The sequence below is a fragment of the Macaca nemestrina genome, chromosome X, assembly GCF_043159975.1.
Source record: "Macaca nemestrina isolate mMacNem1 chromosome X, mMacNem.hap1, whole genome shotgun sequence".
Lineage (NCBI taxonomy): Eukaryota > Metazoa > Chordata > Mammalia > Primates > Cercopithecidae > Macaca > Macaca nemestrina.
In genome coordinates this window covers 148,016,357-148,037,966 of record NC_092145.1, presented here as the reverse complement: position 1 = coordinate 148,037,966, position 21,610 = coordinate 148,016,357, and the positions used below count along the sequence as shown (strand labels likewise).

General features: G+C 42.1%; 1 protein-coding gene across 2 annotated transcripts in view; it reads left to right on the top strand.

The window, feature by feature from the left end:
* Positions 1–12,349: 12,349 nt before the first annotated feature.
* Positions 12,350–21,610, top strand: part of LOC105478124 (phosphoribosyl pyrophosphate synthetase 2) — a 33,831-nt gene continuing 24,570 nt past the window's right edge. Inside the window, exons 1-2 of one of the 2 annotated variants that reach the window (XM_011735137.3) lie at positions 12,350–12,581; positions 20,153–20,345. In XM_011735137.3, coding sequence (XP_011733439.1) covers positions 12,460–12,581; positions 20,153–20,345 — 315 coding nt within the window. In that variant the 5' untranslated portion in view covers positions 12,350–12,459. The remainder of the gene's footprint in view (positions 12,582–20,152; positions 20,346–21,610) is intronic. The other variant, XM_011735138.3, reaches the window with a different exon arrangement.

Sequence of the window (21,610 nt, the reverse complement as noted above, 5' to 3'; positions counted from 1 at the left end):
CGTGGTCTATCATCAGATGTCTAGAAACCCACTGGTTCCCTAGGGACAGTTCGCCCTATCCAATAGAGAAGAGTGAGCAATTATCTTCTGTGTTTCAATATGAAAAATCAAACTTATAAACAGAAAACAGAGAGTTTGGATCCTTGCACACTTCTTACTTGCTAGGTAACCTTGGATGCATCACTATCCAGGAGCCTCAGTTTCCTTATCTGTACTAGGGAAATACTATCCGACAGGGTTATTGTGGGAATGAAAGGTGAATCTATGACAAGGAGCTTGGCACACAGTAGGAACTCATGTTCCCTTCTTGGGATCCCATCAATTATTGAATAAACAAGCAACCTTTTTCTATATTAAACTGATACAATTTATATTTATTTGTATTTCACACAATATGAATGTTTATTAAATGTATCTCATTGGCTTCCTTTAAGGTATCTGGAAATGAGGGTCTAAATAGTAGAGAGAAATGTGCTTGATCTTAAATTCCTGATGGTGGCTGGCACAGTCCTCTTATCTATGACGGAGTGACCTTGAAGGAATGCCAAGCAAGTTAATCATTTACTAAGTGTGGCTTTTTCCCCAAAGACACTTGAGCTGAGGCTTTTTCAAGCCTGAATAAGGTCACATAATTCTTCTTTTAAAAGATCGAGAAAATTACGTCATGCTTTTGAGAACTGATATGTAGATAGTTGTTATGGTAAGTTGGCATTCATGGAAAAGAACTTTTTTTGGTTAAAAATCTATGGTCATCAATCAGATTCTTATATATGATAAGCCATCAGAAAGTACATGCCAAACTCTTTCACCTCCTTTAGAGGTCTGTTTTCAAAGAAAAAAAAAATGTTTTCAAAAATTATTCGTTTTCTCTTTTTTTAAAAAAAAAAACACTAGCTTTTGAAATAAACAGTTTTTAAAAAAAAATAAACACCAATAAAATATTGATTTCAACGTTTCTCTACTACCTTGGCTAAATTAATTAGGTAGAATAAGCAATTTGTATTTTTTTAGCTGACACCTCTGATCCGTGGGGAGCAAAAGATACTGAAGGTAGGAGAATAAAGAGAAACAGTGTTACCATCACAGTCCTAAAGACTTGATGATGGTGGGAACAGAAAATGGTGGTAAAGATCTAAGTCAAGAATAAGAAAACTAAGAACACATACATGCAAACACTATTCTCTGGTTTACTACCAGTTTCTTGAAGGAAAAGTGCCTCAGTATTCTCAGGGAAGAAAAGAAAAAGGTTGAGATAATTCAGAATCCAGAGAACAAAAAAACCAATGGTAGAATTGAAAAAGTTAGCTCTGTGTGTGTGTGTGTGTGTGTGTGTGTGTGTGTGTGTGTGTACCTTATTATACAATGAACAGAAAGGCATGCTTTGTTAGAGTTATTCCTTATTACTCTAAAAAGTTTCTGAGAGTCACTGAATACTAATTCCTTTCCATATCTGGGTTATTTATGAGAGTGACTTTGTCTGCACAACGTAAAGAGAAGTGGGTGTTTAGGAAGATGCCAGATATTAATGAACTCTTGGTTGCTATCTGCATGGATCACGTTGATTTCTAATATAAGGAGAATCGGTTGGAGAATATTTCTAATTTTGAAGTTCTTGCTTGCATGCCTTCTTTATTTGAAAAAATTATGAGACTCTGCCAAGCAATATGCTAGATGAGGGATTGACAAACTACTTAAGGCCAAATCACAGAAGCTTTGTTTCTATACAACTTTCAAGCGAATAATGGTTTTTACATTTTTGAATGGCTGGGGGAAAAAAACCAAAAGAATATTTCATGGCACATTAAGATTAAATGAAATTTAAATTTCATGTCTATAAACAAAGTTTTATTGGAACACACCGCACCCAATCATTTACTTGTGCTACCATTGAAGACTTGTGTAGTTGTAACAAAGACCCTATAGCTGACCCACAAAGCTGCATGTATTTGTTGTCTGGCTAGCTCTGTGCTAGACTCTGAGGATAAAGCTATGACCAGGACTGATCCAATCCCTGACCTAACGTTATTTATGTTCTAGTCACCAATGGCAAAGATATTCAACATGCAACTAAAGGCAGCAAATTGATCATTACAGATGAAGATAAATACTATGAGGGCAATCAACAGACAGAGTAATGAGATCAAGAAAACTGAGCTGGGGGTTGGGGGAGGACAGAGAATTGTTGTGTAGAGGGAAGTTAAAGAAGTGATCTTTGTAAACTGAGACTAAAAGATTAAATGAACCAAGCCTGTGATAGAGGAGCCATCTTGAGTTTTCTGAGAGAGCAAGGTGCATGTGCAAAGTTCCCATGGCCAGACAGGTTCTGTGCATCTTAGAAAGGAGAGGAGAGAAGCTGAAGGTCAGTGGGGGAAGGTGATATGAACTCGGAGGGTTAAGCAGGGCCAATTAACGAGTATTATGGGAGGCCATCTACAGGTTTTAAGGAGAAGAGTAATTCATTAGCTTTGATTAAAAAAAAAAAAAAAAGTCACACTGGGCGCGGTGGCTCATGCTTGTAATCCCAGCACTTTGGGAGGCTGAGGCGGGTGGATCACCTGAGGTCAGGAGTTTGAGACAAGCCTGGATAACATGGCAAAACCCCGTGTCTACTAAAAATACAAAAATTAGCTGGACATGGTGGCAGGCACCTGTAATCCCAGCTACTTGGGAGGCTGAGGCAGGAGAATGGCTTCATTCCAGGAGGCAGAGGTTGCAGTGAGCCGAGATCGCACCACTGCACTCCAGCCTGGGTGACAGAGTGAGACTCCATCTCCAAGAAAATAAATAAATAAAATAAAATAATAAAAAATGTTAAAAATCATTCTGATTGTGGTATAGAAAGGGATTAGAGGGAGACAAAGATCTTTAGAAGAGAGCCCTCCTTGAGGGTTCAAGGAGGCTGATGCAGGGGCTGCCTGGTGGCCATGGCGATGGAGAGAAGTCCAGATTTGGCAAACAGAATCAACAGTCTTAGGATGGGAGGGTGACAGGAAAGACAGAATCGAGGGTGATTCACACATTTTGCCTCTGATTAACTGAGTGGTTGGAGGTGCCACGTACTCAGGGAAGAGCAGGCTGGACCAACAGCATGAAGACTTCCCATTGGAGAAGACCAGTGTTTTCTCTAAAGGTTCAAATAGTCAATATTTAGGCTTTGAAGGCCATGGAGTCTCTACCACAACCCCTCAACTCTGTCCTAGTCGCACAAGAGCAGCCACAGACAATATGTAGATGAATGAATGTGTAAATATGTAAAACTTGATTTACAAGAATGGGTTATAGACAGGATTTGGCCCATGGGCCATAACTTGCCAACCCCTGTTGTAGAGTTGTATGTTCAAGTTGGACCTCAAGTGTGAGGTCTGAGCTGAAGATACAAACATGAAAGTCATCAAGATTAAGTCATGGGCCTGGATGACATCAAGGAGAGTTTGTAGAAAGAATAAAGACAAGAAAGCCGGCCGGGCGCGGTGGCTCAAGCCTGTAATCCCAGCACTTTGGGAGGCCGAGACGGGCGGATCACGAGGTCAGGAGATCGAGACCATCCTGGCTAACACAGTGAAACCCCGTCTCTACTAAAAATACAAAAAAAACTAGCCGGGCGTGGTGGCGGGTGCCTGTAGTCCCAGCTACTCGGGAGGCTGAGGCAGGAGAATGGCGTAAACCCGGGAGGCGGAGCTTGCAGTGAGCTGACATCCGGCCACTGCACTCCAGCCTGGGCGGCAGAGCCAGACTCCGTCTCAAAAAAAAAAAAAAAAAAAAAAGACAAGAAAGCCCAGGGTCACGCTTGGAGGCATCCCAACATTTCTTGGCGAGGTGGGATAATCCTTATCAAGACTGTGTTACCGGGATTGTTTAGAAGTAGAAAACATTATCACAAGGAAGGAGAAGGACTCTTTATACACTACGTTTATCTCTAATTGAAAGCCTTCTTCAACTGCTCACACTTACATGGGAGAGTGAAGTGGGGAGCAGGAGAGAGTAGTGGTAAAGAGCTGCTTGGCTCCACTATGTAGCTGTGTGGCCTTGGGCAAGTTATCTAACTTCTCTGTTTCTCAGCTTCTCTACCTGTGAAATGGGGATGAGAGTAATAAAACTGAACTCATAGGGTTGCTGCAAAGCCCTGCCATAGTAAGTGCTATATATATACACAATATTGTTATTTCTTCTCTTAATTGCTACCTTATTCCAGAAAGGATTTGAGACAACTCGCTTTTATTGACCCTTGCTTAATTTAGACACTCACACCAAAGTTAAGCTCAGCCTAATTTCAATTACTTCATGTACATCAGAATATTATCCCGCCTCCTCCCCCGCAATGCAAATCCTTTACCCCCTTTAAGAATCTTCCATGTCCACTATTACAAAATTTCCTTCCTCTTCCATCTGCATCCTGGGTGTGGATTCCTGTGCTCCTTATCTGGCCTTGACCCCTCTTCTGCTTGAATTACATATGCAGTATCCAGCTATCTTAAGCTGACTGAAGGCACCAGATCTTTGATCTTATTTCTAGAAGTGACTGATACAACCTGCATGAAAAGGACATTCCCCTTGGCAGCATCAGATTACATGGAATTACCAAGAGAAATCAGTGTAATTACATCTTCACCTTGCCTCTGAAGAAAGCTTTAATGACCAATTTTCACAGAAAGAAGCTAGTTTAATATTCATCTTCACTGAATTCAAGCGAGTTTTGTTTTTGTTCAGGTTTTCATTCTGTTGAGTATCACTATGGACTCACTGATTTTTACATATTTGGTACATTTCAAGCAACTAAAGTTGCATTAATTTTTGATGTTCACACTGCCCTACCTTTAATCAATAGTAGCCACTTTTTAATTAATTAATTTTGCTTTTGAGAGATGGGGGTCTCACTATGTTGCCCAGGCTGACCTCAAACTCCTGGGCTCAAGTGATCCTTCTGTGTTAGCCTCCGAGTCACCATGTTTATAGATATGCTACCATGTCTGGCAATAGTAATCATTTTAAACTGGCACCTTTATCCTTCTGACGTATTCCCCATCATCTTTGCTATATCTGAGACAAGATGTTCTGGTTCACTTCGTCCGTTCCTGATCCAGACCTTGAATTGGTCAAATCGCAAGAATACTTGATTCCTTTCCATGGAAAACAGTGTTCAAAAACCAAACTTCTGATTCTGGAAAGTGGTAATGAAAGGGAAGAAAATTTAACTTTTCTCTTGTTTCTCTAGTACAAACCTTATTTTAGGGTAATCAAGTAGCCCAGAAGACGAAGGGAAGCTCTTTTGTACTGAAGAATTCCGGCTAATATTGTACACAGCAAAGATTAATAGAATTAGAAAGTTTGCATTTTACAAGGCTAAAATGCAGGCTTATAATGGAGGCTTACAAGGCTGTCAGCACCTTAAACCAGTGATCTATCTCAATATTATATCAAGACAACCTGACATGTTAGTATGTTAGATGTGATCATGGTCTTGGAATCATAAAGAAAAATGTCTTTATCTCTCCTTTTAAGAGCTTTATTGAGATTCAATTTATATATCATACAATTCACCCACTTAAAGTGTAAAATTCAATGACTTTTAGTATGTTCACAGAGTTGTGCATTCATCATAACAATTTTAAAACATTTTTATTACCACCCCAAAGAAATCCCATACCCTTTTGCTTTTAGCCCTGCCATCCCTCCATCTTTCCATCCCTCTAACTAACCCTAGGCAAACCCTGATTTACTTTCTGTATATAGACTTTCCTATTCTGAACATTTCATGTAAATGGAATCATGCACTAAGTGGTCTTTTGTGTCTGTATTCTTCACTTAGCATAATGTTTTCAAAGCTTCTGTAGTACATATCAGAATTTCATTCTTTTTAAAAGCTAAATAATATTTCATTGTACAGATGACCACATTTTGTTTATCCACTCATCAGCTGATGGACATCTGGGTTGATTTCATCTTTCGGCTATTGCAAATAGCGCTGCTGATAACATTCATGTAAACTATTCATTTGAATGCCTGTTTCCAACTCTCTTGAGTATATACCTAAGAGTGGAATTCCCAGCTCATATGGTCACTCTGACCATTTGAGGAACTGCCAGACTTTTCCAAAGCAGCTGCAACATTTGGAATTCCCATCAACAGTGTCTGAGGATTCCAATTTCTCCACATTTTCACCAACATTTGTCATCATTATCTCTTTTTTATCACAGCCAACATAGTGGGTATGAAGTGGCATCTCCTCGTGGTTTTCACTGGCATTTCTCTGATGGCTAATTATGATGACTATCTTTTTTTCTTCTTCTTCTTTTTCTGGAGGCAGAGTCTCACTCTGTCTTCTAGGCTGGAGTGCAGTGGCACAATCCTGGCTCACTGCAAACTCCGCCTCATGGGTTCAAGCAATTGTCCTGCCTCAGCCTCCCAAGTAGCTGAGATTACAGATGCCTGCCACCACACCCGGCTAATTTTTGTATTTTTAGTAGAGACAGGGTTTCTCCATGTTGACCAGGCTTGTCTCAAACTACTGACCTCGGGTGATCCACTCACCTTGGCCTCCCAAAGTGTTGGGATTTACAGGCGTGAGCCATGGCGCTGGCCTCTTTTCAAGTGTCTATTAGCCATCTGGATATCTTTTTTGGAGAAATGTCTACCGGATCTTTTGCCCACATATTTTTCATTTTTTAAGAGATTAAATTTTTAGAGCAGTTTTAGGTTCACAGTAAATTAAGTGAAAAGTACAGAGACCTCCCATATATTCTCGGCCCACACACACACACAGCCTCTCCTACTAACTAAAATCAATGTACGTACATTGACACGTCATTATCATCTAAAGTCCATAATTTACATCAAGGTCCACTCTTGATATTGTACACTCTATGAGTTTCAACAGATATGTAATGACATGCATCCACCATAGTAGTATCATAGAGTAGTTTAACTGCCCTAAAAATTCTCTGTGCCCCACCAATTCATCCGTCCTTCCCCTCTTGCCAATGACAACCACTGATCTTTTCACCATCTCTGCAGTTTTGCTTTTACCAGAATGTCATACAGGTGGAATACTACAGTCTGTAGCTTTTTCAGATTGGTTTATTTCACTTAGTAATATGCATTTAGGTTTCCTCCATGTCTTCTTACGACATAATAGCTCATTTATTTATAGTGCTGAATAGCTTTCCATTGTCTGGATGTGTCACAGTTTGTCTATTCACCTACTGAAGGACATCTTGGTTGCTCTGAAGTTTTAACAATTATGAATAAAGCTGCTATAAACATTCAGGTGCAGTCTCCTTTGATCATTTTAAAATTTGGTTGTCTTTTTATTATTGAGTTGTGGTCATTTTTTATATATCCTAGATACAAGACCCTCATCAGATACATGATTTGCAAACATTTTCTCCCATTCTTTGGGTTGTTTTTCTCTTTCTTTCTTTCTTTCTTTCTTTCTTTCTTTCTTTCTTTCTTTCTTTTTTTTTTTTGTTTTGTTTTGTTTTGTTTGAGAAGGAGTGTTGCTCTGTCGCCCAGGCTGGAGTGCAGTGGTGCAATCTCGGCTCATTGCAACCTCCGCCTCCTGGGTTCAAGTGATTCCCCTGCTTCAGCCTCCTGAGTAGCTGGGATTACAGGTGCGTGCTACCACGCCCGGCTAATTTCTTTTGTATTTTTAATAGAGACGGGGTTTCACCATGTTGGTCAGGCTGGTCTCGAACTCCTGATCTCGTGATCTGCCCACCTCAGCTTCCCAAAGTGCTGGGATTACAGGCGTGAGCCACCATGCCTGGACTTCTTTCACTTTCTTGATGGTATCCTTTGAAGCATAAGTTTTTCATTTTGATGTCCAGTTTATATATTTTTGTTGGTGGTGCTTGTGCTTTTGATGTCATATTAAAGAAATATTTGCCTAATCCAAAGTCATGAAAATTCATACCTATGTTTTCTTTTAAGGATTCCATAGTTTTAGGCTGGGTGCGGTGGCTCACGCCTATAATCCCAGCACTTTGGGAGGCCAAGGAGGGTGGATTACTTGAGCATGAGAGTTTGAGACCAGCCTGGGCAACATTTTTGTATTTTTTATAAAGATCCCATTTCTACAAAAAATACAAAAATTAGCTTGGTATGATGGAGTGCACCTGTAGTCCCAGCTACTCGGGAGGCTGAGGCAAGAGGATCACTTGAGCCCAGGAGGTCGAGACTGCAGTGAGCCGTGATCACACCACTGCACTCCAGCCTGGGCAATCGAGTGAGATTCTGCTAAAAAAAAGAAAAAAAAGAAAAAAAAAGAAAGAAAAAGAAAAAGAGTTTTATAGTTTTAGCTCTTGCATTTAGGTCTTTGATCAATTTTAAATTAATGTTTGCATATGGTGATATGTCTTTATCTTTTTACAGATATATGCAGGCTAAATAATTTAGATGTGAATATATAACATCTGTAATTTACTTTAAAATACTTTAGATAAAAATAGATAAAGCAAACATGGGAAATTTTTGACAGCTACAAAATCTAGGTGGTGGGTACATGGGTGTTCATTATATTTTCATCTCTGTTTTTGAATTTTTCTTTAAACAATAGAAGTAAAAGGTAAAGTTTTAGAAATAAAAATTAGAAAAAATACTTGATTATGAGTGAAAATGTTATTAATACAGAATTAAAGTTGAATCTATTTTGACTTATTTTTAAAATAAATTGTTTGTAAATGTTAGTGTTTCATAATAAGTTATAAATTATTTGCCACACCCCTAATAAAAACATACAAGAGAAAGGTTATGTCAGAGTGTCTTGGCATTGCTCTCAGGAACTAGTGTTCTAGAACTTCTTGTTCTAATACAGCAACTATCAGCCACATGTGACTGATGAGCACTTCAGATATGGCAAGTCCAAATTAAGATGTGCTCTAAGTGTAAAATCTATATTGGATTTTGAAGACTTGATACAAAAAATGCAAAATAGCTCATTAATATGTTTTATGTTGATTACATGTTGGAATGATAATATTTTGGATATTGGGTTAAAGGTATTATTAAAATTACCTTCAATTGTTTTTTATATTCTTTTAAAATACAGCTACTAAAATATAAATTACATATGTGGCTTGCATTATATTTCTTTAAAAAAAGTTTAAAATTTTTTCATAGCATCATATAGGAAACAATCATTACATTTCTTTTGGACAGTACCATTCTAGAGAGAAAAGGACTGGGCTAGAAGATCCACATTCTAATTTCTTTGCTGCTTTCAACTAGCCATGTTTCTTTGGGCCATTTCTTCCATTTCTTAGCCCTAAAATAGTCAGGGATAAATTCACTCAGCAAATACTTAGACTTCTTACTACATACAAAGAACTTGGCCAGATGATGTAGGAAATAGAAGACGTGAAACTGTTCATAAATTCAAATCATTGTTTTACCATTAATCTCTATCCATGAGTCAATGAAGATAGAAATCAACAATGGAAAATATCTCATCATTTTTATTTTTTAAACTAACATTTCATCTTAAGATAATGTATATTTTATAAACAGTCTGAGACCTGGATCACATATGCAGAGAGTATATGTTCTTTTTCTCTTCTAAGTCTTGGGTCTTTGAACAAGTGTTCCTCTTTTCCAGAGGCTCCCCAACTTCAAATGTTGTTCAAGAAGTGCACTGTGGTAGACAGTTGGTGGACAGTACTCTTGTCCTTTTGTTGTCCCATACCACGTTGACGGCTGGTCTTGGCCATGTAACTTGCTTTGGTCAATGAGACATTAGCAAGCAAGATAAAAGCAGAGGCTTGATAAGCACTTGCTCATTGAGACTTACCTTCTTAGAACACTCCTTGGAACCTTGCAGCCATGCTGTAAGGAAGCCCAAGCAACCACGAGGAAAGGCCCACATGGAGGAGAGAAGTGCCAGGGGTTCATTCAGACTAGTGATTCTCAACCTGTGGTGAGTTTGCCCCTTGTAGGACATTTGGCAATGTCTGGGGACACTTTTGGTTGTCACAGTGGTGGATAGGTGCTACTGGCATCTAGTGGGTAGAGGCGAGGGAGGTTGCTAAACATCCTGCAATGCACAGGACAGTCCCACAACAAAGAATTACCCAGCCTGAATATCAGTTGTGCTGAGGTTCAGAAACCTGCTCTAGACCAACGTTTCCCACAACCTGGCTCCTATTGACCAAGTATAAAGGCACTTGGGAGAGAAAGTGTTCACACTTAAATAAAATCATCTGTAGCTACTCATTTACAAGTGACAGCTTTCTGAACAGTCTGTGACTCATGATGATTTTTCAATGATTCCCATTAGTATTCTCATCAACCCCAATGGCACATTTCACCTTGTTTACATTCAGCATTTAAGCAGAGTAACTCATCAAACTATTGAACCAACAATCATTGTATTAGATGCCCCAACTGAGATATTGTTTCTCCTTGGTGCTGTCAAGGCCATGGTTTGTCACAATTCAATCCAAGCTTCCAAATCTGCAGCCATTTACCCACCCAAAGGCCAGGGGCTTTAACTTTTACTGTTTTATAGTCCATCAGCTTTGGTTCTGTGTTACCAAAGAACCACAGCCCCATCATGCTAAGAGGATGCCACTTTCCCTTTGAGAAGAGCATGTATATATTTAGAGGAATCCATTATTAGTCAATTTTATCTATGAGAGAAATTTTAAGTATATAAAAATTATAGTAATTTGCTGATAGTAAATTTTATTAGAAGAGTTTAAATATAACTACATTAGCAGACTCACTCAATAAAAATTTTAAACATAGTGGTCAAGTATAAATCTCATTGCTATGGTAATTAACTGTGAAATATATAGATAATAAACCATTGCAGATAGGGGTTTTTGTTTGTTTTCTCATATAATAGGGCACATACACATCTCTAGACGGAATGAAAAAGGGCCAGAAATGTTGCTAAAATTGTTAGTTTAGATAACTTTTTGATAGGTTGGCAGATACAAAAGTTTACAAGAAACACTCGATATGCAAAGTAATTTCCTTGCAAAGTACAAGGACCCAGATGAAAAATCCCAATGATACGAATCACCCCAGCAATCTCCCAAATCCCATTATGAAGTCTGATTAGTGTAGGCTACAACCCAATTGCAAGTGGGCTTTGCTGTTGATGGAGAGCCAGTTCTTGGCAAACATTAGTAAAACCAAGCCATTTATCTACCCGGTTGAATCAGCCTTTGTTGAGGAGTGTGAAACTGTGACCAGCATCACCAACCAGCCCTCTATAGACAGGGACTGGTTTCCTTTCTCTTACACTTGGTTTGCGCCCTGAAGTTGGCTCTGGTACTGCATTTGGCATCTTGAGAAAACCTTTTCGCTGGTTTCTAGCAGGAAAGAGGGGAAGGAGGCCCTGACTCCAGGGATGTGGAGGGACTGAGCTGGACTGTCTAGGGAGATCTGTGTTCCTGGGATCGGGCCCTTGAGCATCCGACAGGCGGAAGGTTGTGAAGTGGCCCAAGGACCATCACATCTACCGAAAAATGGTGAATCTGAGGGACTTGGTCTGATCCAGTGAGCCATCAAGAGCAACACTTCCCCTCAGCCTGTGATGAGGACTCACATAGTGGCTGGATTTTTTTAAGGACACATGGCGCGGGGGCAACTGTAGTTCAGGGGTCATCAAGTTTGAACTATGAAGGACCACATGGCCAATATTTACGTTTTGCAGACCAAGCAACAAAAGGGAAGATATTACGTAGGAACTTACATAACAAGAGAAAAAAAATTGTCACAATGTTTTTATTGATATAATCCAACATACAATAATATTTGAGTACAATTATTTGCAACCCACATCTATTAATAAGAGAAAAGGAATTCTTTTGTCGGGGGGATATTTCTCTTCATTGGAGTTCAAAGGCGGTGTCTGCTATCATCACATAAAGTGCAAATGTTCATGTATGAAAACGATGCTTAGCTCTCTGGTACAAACACAGGGAGCTCTCGCGATCTGGCCCATAGACTGTAGTTTGCAGACCCTTGCCATAGTTGAACACCAGTCGCCCACACTGGATTTGCGATGTTCCGGGGTGGGAAGTCGCTCCGGGCTGCGAAGCACCTCTAGGGATCCCCCCAGCCCCCCGCCCCGTCCCGAACTCTCCCTCTGAGCCCAGCTAACCGCGGTTCATTGGCTCTACCCGCGAGGCAGGTCTGGAAGGTCAAGAATGAGGCTCGGAGCTCTCTCGCGGAGCAAGGACACCTTCGGGCTTCAGGACCACCCAGGGCGTCCAAAACTGCTGCCAGGGCTGTGCCCCCGCCCCCTGGCACTTTCCAGCTCCCCCTCCACTGCCGCTCTTCCTCCCTCTCGGCCCCCTCCAGCTCCTCCTCTGGCTCCTCCCCCTCCGCTCCTCCCCTTCCCTACATCTAGCCGCCGCGCTTTCCCGCTCCCGCAGCAGCAGCCCCCCGCGTCGCTGTCGCTGTCGCCTCCGCCACCTCCTCCGCCGCCGCGCGCCCCTCGGAGTCCCGCGCCCCACCATGCCCAACATCGTGCTGTTCAGCGGCAGCTCGCATCAGGACCTGTCCCAGCGCGTGGCCGACCGTCTGGGCCTGGAGCTGGGCAAGGTGGTCACCAAGAAGTTCAGCAACCAAGAGACCAGGTGGGGGCCACGCCGGCGGCCGGGCTAGGGAGAGCGCTGGGCACGCGGCTGCGGGGCCGGGTTGGGGGCCGGCGCCTGCCCGGGCCACCTCCGCGGCCGCCGCGCTCCCCCTTCCGGGGCGGGACGGTGGCAATGCGGCCTCCGCGCCCCCGCGCCATCGCCTGCGAAGAAGCCGAGGCCGGGCGCCGCGCGTCCCGGTGCGCGCCCCGGCTGTACCCCCGGCGGCAGGGCCTTCGGTCCTGGGACCGCGGCGACTCGGCGGTCCCAAGCCGCTCCCGGCCTCCCAGCGGCGCTGCCGGGCCTGGCGTCCCCATCCCGGAAGGGAGACGTCTGGGCGGTCACAGACCGTCGGGGAGAGAGTGGGCGAAGCGGGCGGGAACCGCATCGGGTCAGCGCGCGGTGGAGGGACGTCCAGGGTTGGCTGGTCCCAGTTTCCGCGTCCCTGCAAAGCTGAACCTCAGACCAGTGCGTGCGACTAAAGGTTTCTCCCGTCCCCAACTCCGGTTGCACAGTGGGTTTACCTGGGGACGGTCTGAACGCTGCTTCCCCCACCTGCCCCCAAGGGTTTGATCCAACGGGCGGAGGATCAGCGATTTTACAGCTTCCCAGTTGACTCTCCTGAGCAGCCAGGGCGCAGACCACTGCGTTATCCAGAGCGTGGAGTTGTGCCAAGGTTTGAAAGACTGTGAGAACCCCAGAGCGCACGTGCTGGGCTCCCCTCTGCTCCCACTACTCTTGCTGCTTCAAAGATGATGGACTTTCAGCTTCCTTCTTGTTCTGGGACTCTGCTGTGTACAGCAACAATGCCGTGATTCGACTGTAACTTACACCCATTTCTCAAGCCCAGGAGAAGTGGTCGCCTCTGCCTGTGGGTCAGGTGGTGGCCATCCTCGGAAGCTGACCTGGGGGGCTCCTTTGTCCACCTGCCTGAGTCCACACAGCTCCTTGACTCATTTCAAATTGGTCTCATTTTTCCCCCTTCTTCCTCTAATATCTAGTACCGTTAACTGTCCACAGTTACTGATAATTTTTCTATCTTTGGCAAAGATCCAATTTAACCAGCATTTTCTAGAAATGGTGCCGGAACAGTTGGACACCCATATGCCCAAAAAATATGAAATTCCATCCATACTTTTCACCATTTGTAAAAATTAACTTTGAAGTGGATCATAGACCTAAGTGTAAAATCTAGAACTATAAAATTTCTAGGAGAAAATCTTGATGACTTGGGGTCAGGCAAAAATTTCTTAATGAGGAGTTATGTTAATACTGATGGGAAAGGTACTATTTTTTGGCAAGTCGGCTTTTTAGGATATGTGAATCTTATGTGACTTCCTCCAGGTGGCAAATTCCAGTTATGGCTCCGATGATAATATAAGTGAAGAAACATTGTGAATGAGTGGCAGGTGGACTTTGGCTAAAGAATTCCGCTCTGCAGTGTTTAATGCAGAAGTCTGAGAGGATGGTCTAGGGCTCTGGAGAAGGATAGAGCTAGGTTTGAGTGTTGCAATATTTTGCCAGTCTTGTTCAACTTTCAGTCGCTTTAGGAACATGAGAAGAATAGTTTTTGTTCAGAAGGTGTTGTCATATGAGTAAAGGAGAAATTTCGTGGTGAAGTAAATTTTGAAAGCAAGTATGTTGCCCTTCCATGTAGTCAGTGCTGCATGATCTTTTGCTAAGGAGCATGGTTAATCTAGATCAGTTCACTGCTAAGTCAGTGTTGAGTTTCTCCTAAAAATACCGCATGTGCCGTTGGGCAAAACTCACTCAGACATTGAGGTATGATTGTTTATACATTTGGTTCAAATATAAAGCAGACTCACTTTTATTTCGTTTTTGGTGTTTTATAACCATCACTTGATAATTAGAAATTGTGGGGCCTCAAAAACCACTCAGCATGAAGTTTGGGAATTGCCTATATAGCTACATTTTATGTTTTTAATATATAGAATATAAAAGGTTCACTGCCTGATTTTTCTCTTTTCCATGAACTGTACAAGTACAGAGCTTAATTTTTATAAACAGCCCTCTCTGGACTGGGTACTGTGCTAGGAATCCAGCTTTTAACTGTGTGATTGTAGAGAGGAGAAACTGAAGGGCAAAAGGAAGACAAAATTCATTCAGTTCATGTAAGGGCCCCTTCTTGAATCTGTCACTGAGCTAGAATCAGAAATCTGGTTTGCTGTCTCCTGGCCATCAATCCTCCCATTTTACATTTTTTATATGCTACTTAACTGAACATAGAGCCTTCTAATTTTACCTTCTCATCCCTAAATCATTTCAGATATGCAGGGAGAGATCCGCTCCAGCTTCACTATAGACCATGGAAATTCCATGGTGACATCTTAGGACAGCAGGTGTCTAGATGTCTCTGTTGTAACATTTTACCCTGGTCAGTTAACCTGCTGGCAGAATCTTAAGCTATACTGTGAGACAAGGTTATACAAAGTTATACGAGGTTATCGGTTACCATGTAATAAATAAAGAGCTTAATGGCTTAAAACAGTAATTGTTGATTTGGCTTACAAATCTGCAATTTGGGAAGGGCTCAGTGAAGAAAACTTGTTTTTGTCCCATATGGTCACAGCTGAGGTGGCTAACTGGGGCTGGAGGGTTCTTGAAGATGGCTCACATGACTGGTAAAAACTGGTAGCAAAAGTTGTTACTAGCTTTTGCCCAGGAGCTTGGTTAGGAACCTCAGCTCCTCTTCCTGTAGACCTCTCCATGGGGCTGCTTGAGCTTCCTTATAGCATGGAAGCTGGGTTCTAAGAGCACATGTTCCAAAAGACAGGACATTGAAGCCACCAGTCCATTAAGGACTGGGCTTGAAAGTTGGTGTATCATAATTTCTGTCATAAGCTGTTGGGCAAGTACAGAGCCCTCCCAGATTCAAGGGCGGGAGACTAGACCCTGCTCCTTGATGGGAAAAGTGTTAAGAGTCTGTGGCTATCTTTTAGTTACCATGCCAGTTTATTGTTGAGTCAGTGATGCTTTTCAGCCTTTTTATTTGGGGGTCAATAAAGATCCTCTGGCGGAACGGCAAATGGATGCTGCCTTCTGGCCACAATTTTTTAAAGACCTAGAATAAAGGTAGTCATGATCATCTTTTTGAGTAGAAGCAGGACTAGCTGTAGGGGAAAAGTTGCCATGGTGATGATATTCTCTGTCCTCCCCTGGACTGCTAGTCATATGAGAATTGAGGTTCCTGAGGAAAAACAGGCCAAAGAATCTAATCTTGTGGGATAAACGTCATAAGACCAGGAGTTGGCAAAGTTTTTCTGTAAAGGGCCAAATCGTAAATATTTTAGGCAGTGCTAGCACGCGTAGTCTCTGTTGCTGCTGTGTCTTACAGTTCTGTAAATCCCCTTGCCTCAGTAATGTCTGTCACAGGTTAGCAGGGCTGCATTCTCTTCTGAAGCTCTAGGGGAGAATCTGTTCCCGTGCCTTTTCCAGTTTGTAGAGGCAGCCCACATTCCTTCACTATTGGCCTCTTCCACCTTCAATTTCAGCAACAAAATGTTGCTCTGACCCTGCTTCTGCTGTTTCCCTCTTGCATTTTTAAGGGCCCTGTGATTACAATGGGCCAATTTAAATAATCCAGGATAATTTCCCCATGTTAAGGTCAGCTGGTGAGCAACCTGAATGCCATCTGCAAACTTATTTCCCCTTTGCCATATAAACTCACATATTCAAAGGATTAGGATGTAGACATCTTTAGGGGGCCATTATTCTGCCCACCACGCCATTCTTAACTCACAGGCCATAGAAAAACGGCCTGTGTGCTGTGTTTTGTCGACCTCTCAGCTATATAATACTGTACTTGATTTCTGCTGTAGTTCATTTTGTGCTGCTATAACAGAATACCGGAGACTGGCTAATTTATAAACAAAAGAAATTTATTTCTCATAGGTCTGGAGGCTGGGAAGTCCAATATTGAGGGGCTGGCATCTGGCAAGGGCATTCTTGCTGTATCATCCCATGGCAGAAGGGTGGAAGGGCAAGAGAGCACATTTGAGAGACAGCAAGAGGGCCAAACTTGCTAATATAATAAACCCATTCTCAAGATAGTGAGCACACTATAGCAATGATGACGTTAATCCATTTGTGAGGACAGAGCCCTCATGACCTGATCACCTCTTAAAGGTCTCACCTGTCAATATTCCTATACTGGGGATTAAGCTTTCAATACATGAACTTTAGGGAACACATTTAAACCACAGCAATTTCCAAATTAAGTTCATCTCATAGTTTATGTAATGTTCACAAAGCAGTTAGATTTAGCTCCTTAGATCTTGAAATAGGAGGAAGCACATAGAACTCTTTCTGTCCCTCTCATCCTGTGAAGTTGGCATATTTTCGTCCATAGTAGAAGGCATGCAAGAAGATGTGTGAATGTTATCAAAACAATTTTCACAACATGTCAACTTGAAAAACTTTATTTTTATTTTCCTTTAAAATTTTTTTTAGAGACGGGGTCTTGCTTACATTGCCCAGGCTGGGCTCAAACAATCCCCTGGCCTCAGTCTCTCAAGTAGCTGAGACTATGGGCATGAGCCACCATGCCCAGCCTGTTTTTAAATTTTCATTAGGTATAATTGGCTCTTTTTTTTTTTTTTTTTCCAGACGGAGTTTCACTTTTGTTGCCCAGGCTGGAGTGCAATGGTGCCATCCCGGCTCACTGCAACCTCCGCCTCCTGAGTTCAAGTGATTCTCCTGCCTCAGCCTCCTGAGTAGGTGGGATTACAGGCATGCACCACCACACTGGCTAATTTTGTATTTTTTAGTAGAGATGGGGTTTCTCCATGTTAGTCAGGCTGGTCTAGAACTCCAGACCTCAGGTAATCCGCCCACCTCAGCCTCTCAAAGTGCTGGGATTACAGGTGTGAACCACTGCACCCGACCTTATTTGACTCTTTTAAGAAAACAATTGTATTGAGTATCTGATAGCAGGAGAAGGGAAAAGGATAATTATTCATGCTCCTTATTTGTAATTTTAAAATATTTCATTTTGGGATGAATACATTTACAGACAATTCTGCTGTAACGTGACATATGTATTCCTAAAAATTACCACGCTATGCAAAATCAGGCAATCCAAAACCACAGGGCTTATGAGAAAAATGGGGTTAGGGACATAACGTTTAAAAACTTCCTCAGTGACCCATTAAAAAATCATAGGAATGTTATACAGGTTGAGTATCCCTTATCAGAAATGCCTGGGACAACAAGTATTTCAGATTTTTAAATTTTTATTTTTTATTTTTTGCATTTTGGAATATTTCTATTGTACTCACTGGTTGGGCATTCCAAATCTCCAAAAATCCAAAATACAAAATGCTCCAATGACCATTTCCTTTGAGCATGATGTCGACACTCAAAGTTTCAGATTTCAGAATTTCGGATTAGGGATCCTATCAAAATGATAAAACACTGACATGTATTACATGTTCAAAAAATATTGGTTGGGTGCATTGGCTCACATCTGTAATCCCAGCACTTTGGGAGGCTGAGGTGGGCGGATTACTTGAGGTCAGGAGTTCGAAACCAGTCTGGCCAACATGGCAAAACCTGTCTCTACTAAAAATACAAAAATTAGCCAGGTGTGGTGGTGTGTACCTGTAATCCCAGCTACTCGGGAGGCTGAGGTAGAAGAATCACTTAAATCCGGGAGGCAGAGGTTACAGTGAGCTGAGATGTCACCACTGCACTCCAGCCTGGGCAACAAAGTGAGAAAAAAAAAATTACATAAATACTACGACAGAGATGGGATTTTCCATTGAAAAATGCCTGAGGTTTAGGGTTCTCTGAAATGATGTGAAAAGTTGTGACACCAAATGTGAATGAGTGTGGCTCGTTGTCCTTGAGGTGTGTACATGGGTATGTTTGTGTATTTCTAAGTGGCTTCATTCAGCTGGGTGCAGTGCAGTTTTCTGCAGTCTCGGGATAAGAGGTTGTGCATAAGAAGACACGAAATTCATGCTATGCTCAAGTCGTTCCAAATAATATCAATCATTGAAAGAAATTTCCCCTTTCAAAACATAGCAGAGCTGACCATCGTCTTGGTTTGGATGCAGAGCTCTGCGAAGGACGTGCCTGAGCACACAGCACTATTTTCTGTTTCTTCCCATCAAAGGAATATACCAGGGATGAGCTGGCTCTCCCTCTCATGTTGGACATCCAGAATTCTGTACCTGGAAATACAGAAACTTCCAGACATGCAATTTTCAAAAACTTAGCTGCTATTTACTCTTTCTCCAGAAGCTATGTGAGGATGCCAGCCAGCAAAACAAGGAAGTATACCAAGAAAGAGGATACAGAAAATGGCAAATGGAGTGCAGGAGAGGGGGCAGGGGATCCCCGGATGGCAGCTGTGCACAGGCAGAGAGATAACCCAGGCCTGCCACCCCTGGGAGGGATGCCTGCAAGATGATGAAATGCAGATGGGACTTGAGGCCTCTGACCTTGGGAGATTTTGATTGTTAGTGAAGGGTTTAGGGTGGAATCTGGATTCAGGATTCAGAAAACTTAGCAGATAAAAAGGTAAGAGAATGACCTCCAGGGAAAATAGAAAGAAAAGATGTGCATGAAAAGAAAATATAAACATTCGTTTAAGTTTATTGCATGGCAGAGCTCTGAGCAGCATTTGTGCAGTTAAAAACGTAGAGTCAATCTTTAATGTGTATATTGATCTATATTGGGACGATGGCGAGATGGGAAGTTTGCATTGCAAGTGATGGAACTGAATGGAAATAGAGTTCAATCCTCATCTTCCATAGTGAGAAGTCAATACACTTTGCCTAAAATGAAAAATCAAGACATAGCAATACACACATATTAGCTAGACTTGAAGGAAAATATCTAAAAACCCTATCAAGAGTTGAAATTGGTGGCCTCTGGGCACTTTCTCTGTTATAAGTCTTACAGAATGGTTTGAATTTTTTAAGCAATATGACTGTATAACTTTAATAAAAAACTAAAACTAAATATAGTATTTTGCAGAAAAGAGTTAACATAGCAGGCCTGAGACTTAGGCCTGTTTGCAAGGTTGGCCCTTGGCTGGCCTCTGGGAGCTTAGATTTTGCAAGGGTACCCACCGTTTCCCAGTAAGAATGGCTCAGTGCATAAACTCTTAAACAATTGATAAACAATGTGGTTCATGCTGAATGCCTGTGAGTCTGACATTTTGGTATGTGCTAGGCAGAGGGTGCTTATATGACCAGCCCACAATACAAACCCTGGGACTTGAGTCTCTAAGCAGCTTCCCTGGTGGAGAGCCCTTCACACGTGTTGTCACAGCTCACTACTGGGGCATTAAGCTCTACCTCTGACTCCCCTTGGGGAGGAGTCTTGGAAGCTTGCACCCTCTTTCCCCCATCTTCACCCCATGCACCTTTTCCCTTTGCTGAGTTTGCTCTGTGTCCTTTCCCTGCAATAAATCACAGCCATGAGTGCAACTATTAGGCTGAGTCCTATGAGTCATCCTGGTGATCACCAAACCTGGGGGTGGTCTCAGGGATGCCCAAGATGCAAATATGCTTCAATATTAACCGATGGCAGTTTTCTTTTCCTAGCGTGGAGATTGGTGAAAGTGTGAGAGGGGAAGATGTCTACATCATCCAGAGTGGCTGCGGGGAAATTAACGACAACCTGATGGAGCTCCTTATCATGATCAATGCCTGCAAGATCGCGTCATCATCCAGGGTGACTGCTGTGATCCCGTGTTTCCCATATGCCCGACAAGATAAAAAGGACAAGGTAGGAGAGGTGTGTCCTGCCCTAGAAACCTGCTCTGGGCCACTGTCAATGTTGTTTTTCCTCATTTATCCATTTGATTAGAATTATCTGGAAAATGTTGGCTTTTTCCTTTGATGATCAAGTAAATATGCTTCCTCATTTCGTTTGTTGAAGGTTTGGCTTTGAACCTACCCTGACGTTAATATTCAAATAAACAGGTAATGCATATTTTTGCAGGTATTAAAATACCATTATTGTCCTTGTTATAATGAAATTGTTGTATGTCTTTGTGGTGGTGGATAGAACTAAATACACACACACACATGCATAAGAGTACAAGTCAAACTGGAGCATATCTGAATCAGATCACTGGATTGTATCAATTTCAGGGTCCTGGCTGTGATACTGTGTTATAGTTTTACAAGAGGTTACCACAGGGAACTGGGTAAAAGGTTCACAGGATCTCTGCGTTGTTTTATACAACTGCATGTCAATCTACAATTCCCCCAAAATAAAAAGTTTAATTAAAAAAAAAAACCCATGATCTCTTCTTAACCTTTTAAAAAGAGTAGAAATAGTATCATTGAATTATGTTTTCCACAACATTAGCGTCAGAGGAGGCTCTGTGAGTCTTTAGAAAAAAATTGAAGAAAATTTGATTGGCCTTTGCCTTTGAGAGCAACAGAGAAATCGGAGGTTGAGAAGAACTTTGAAGGAGATTGTATTAGTTTTCTAGGGCTGTCATAAGAAATTACACAAACTGCATGGCTTAAAAGAGCAGACATTTTTCCCTCACAGTTTCAGAGGCCCAGAAGTGTGAAATCAAGGAATGGACAGGGGCACGCTCCCTCTGAAGTCTGTAAGGGAGGATGCTTCCTCACTTCTTCTAACTTCTGGTGTCTCCTTGCATTCCTTGGCTGTGGCTACATCACTCTGGTCTCTGCCTCTCTCTTCACCTGACCTCTTCCCTGTGTCTCTTCTCTGTTTCTTATAAGGACACTGTCATTGGATTTCAGGCCTAACCTAATCCAGAATGAACTCAACTTCATCTTTACATTGGTTATATTTGCAGAGACCCTATTTCCAAAATGAGGGCACATGCTGAAGTTGCGGGTGGACATGAGTTTTAGGGGGATATTGTTTGACCTACTACAGTGGTCAATTCCCAGCTGTTGTACGTTCCATAATTTATGGATAGATAGATGTTCAGCTGGGCTCAGAGAATCCTGCCAGTTTGCAAGACACACGGCTGTTCTCTGATTTGGTAACTCAGTGCAAGAGAAGTTTTCCCCAAT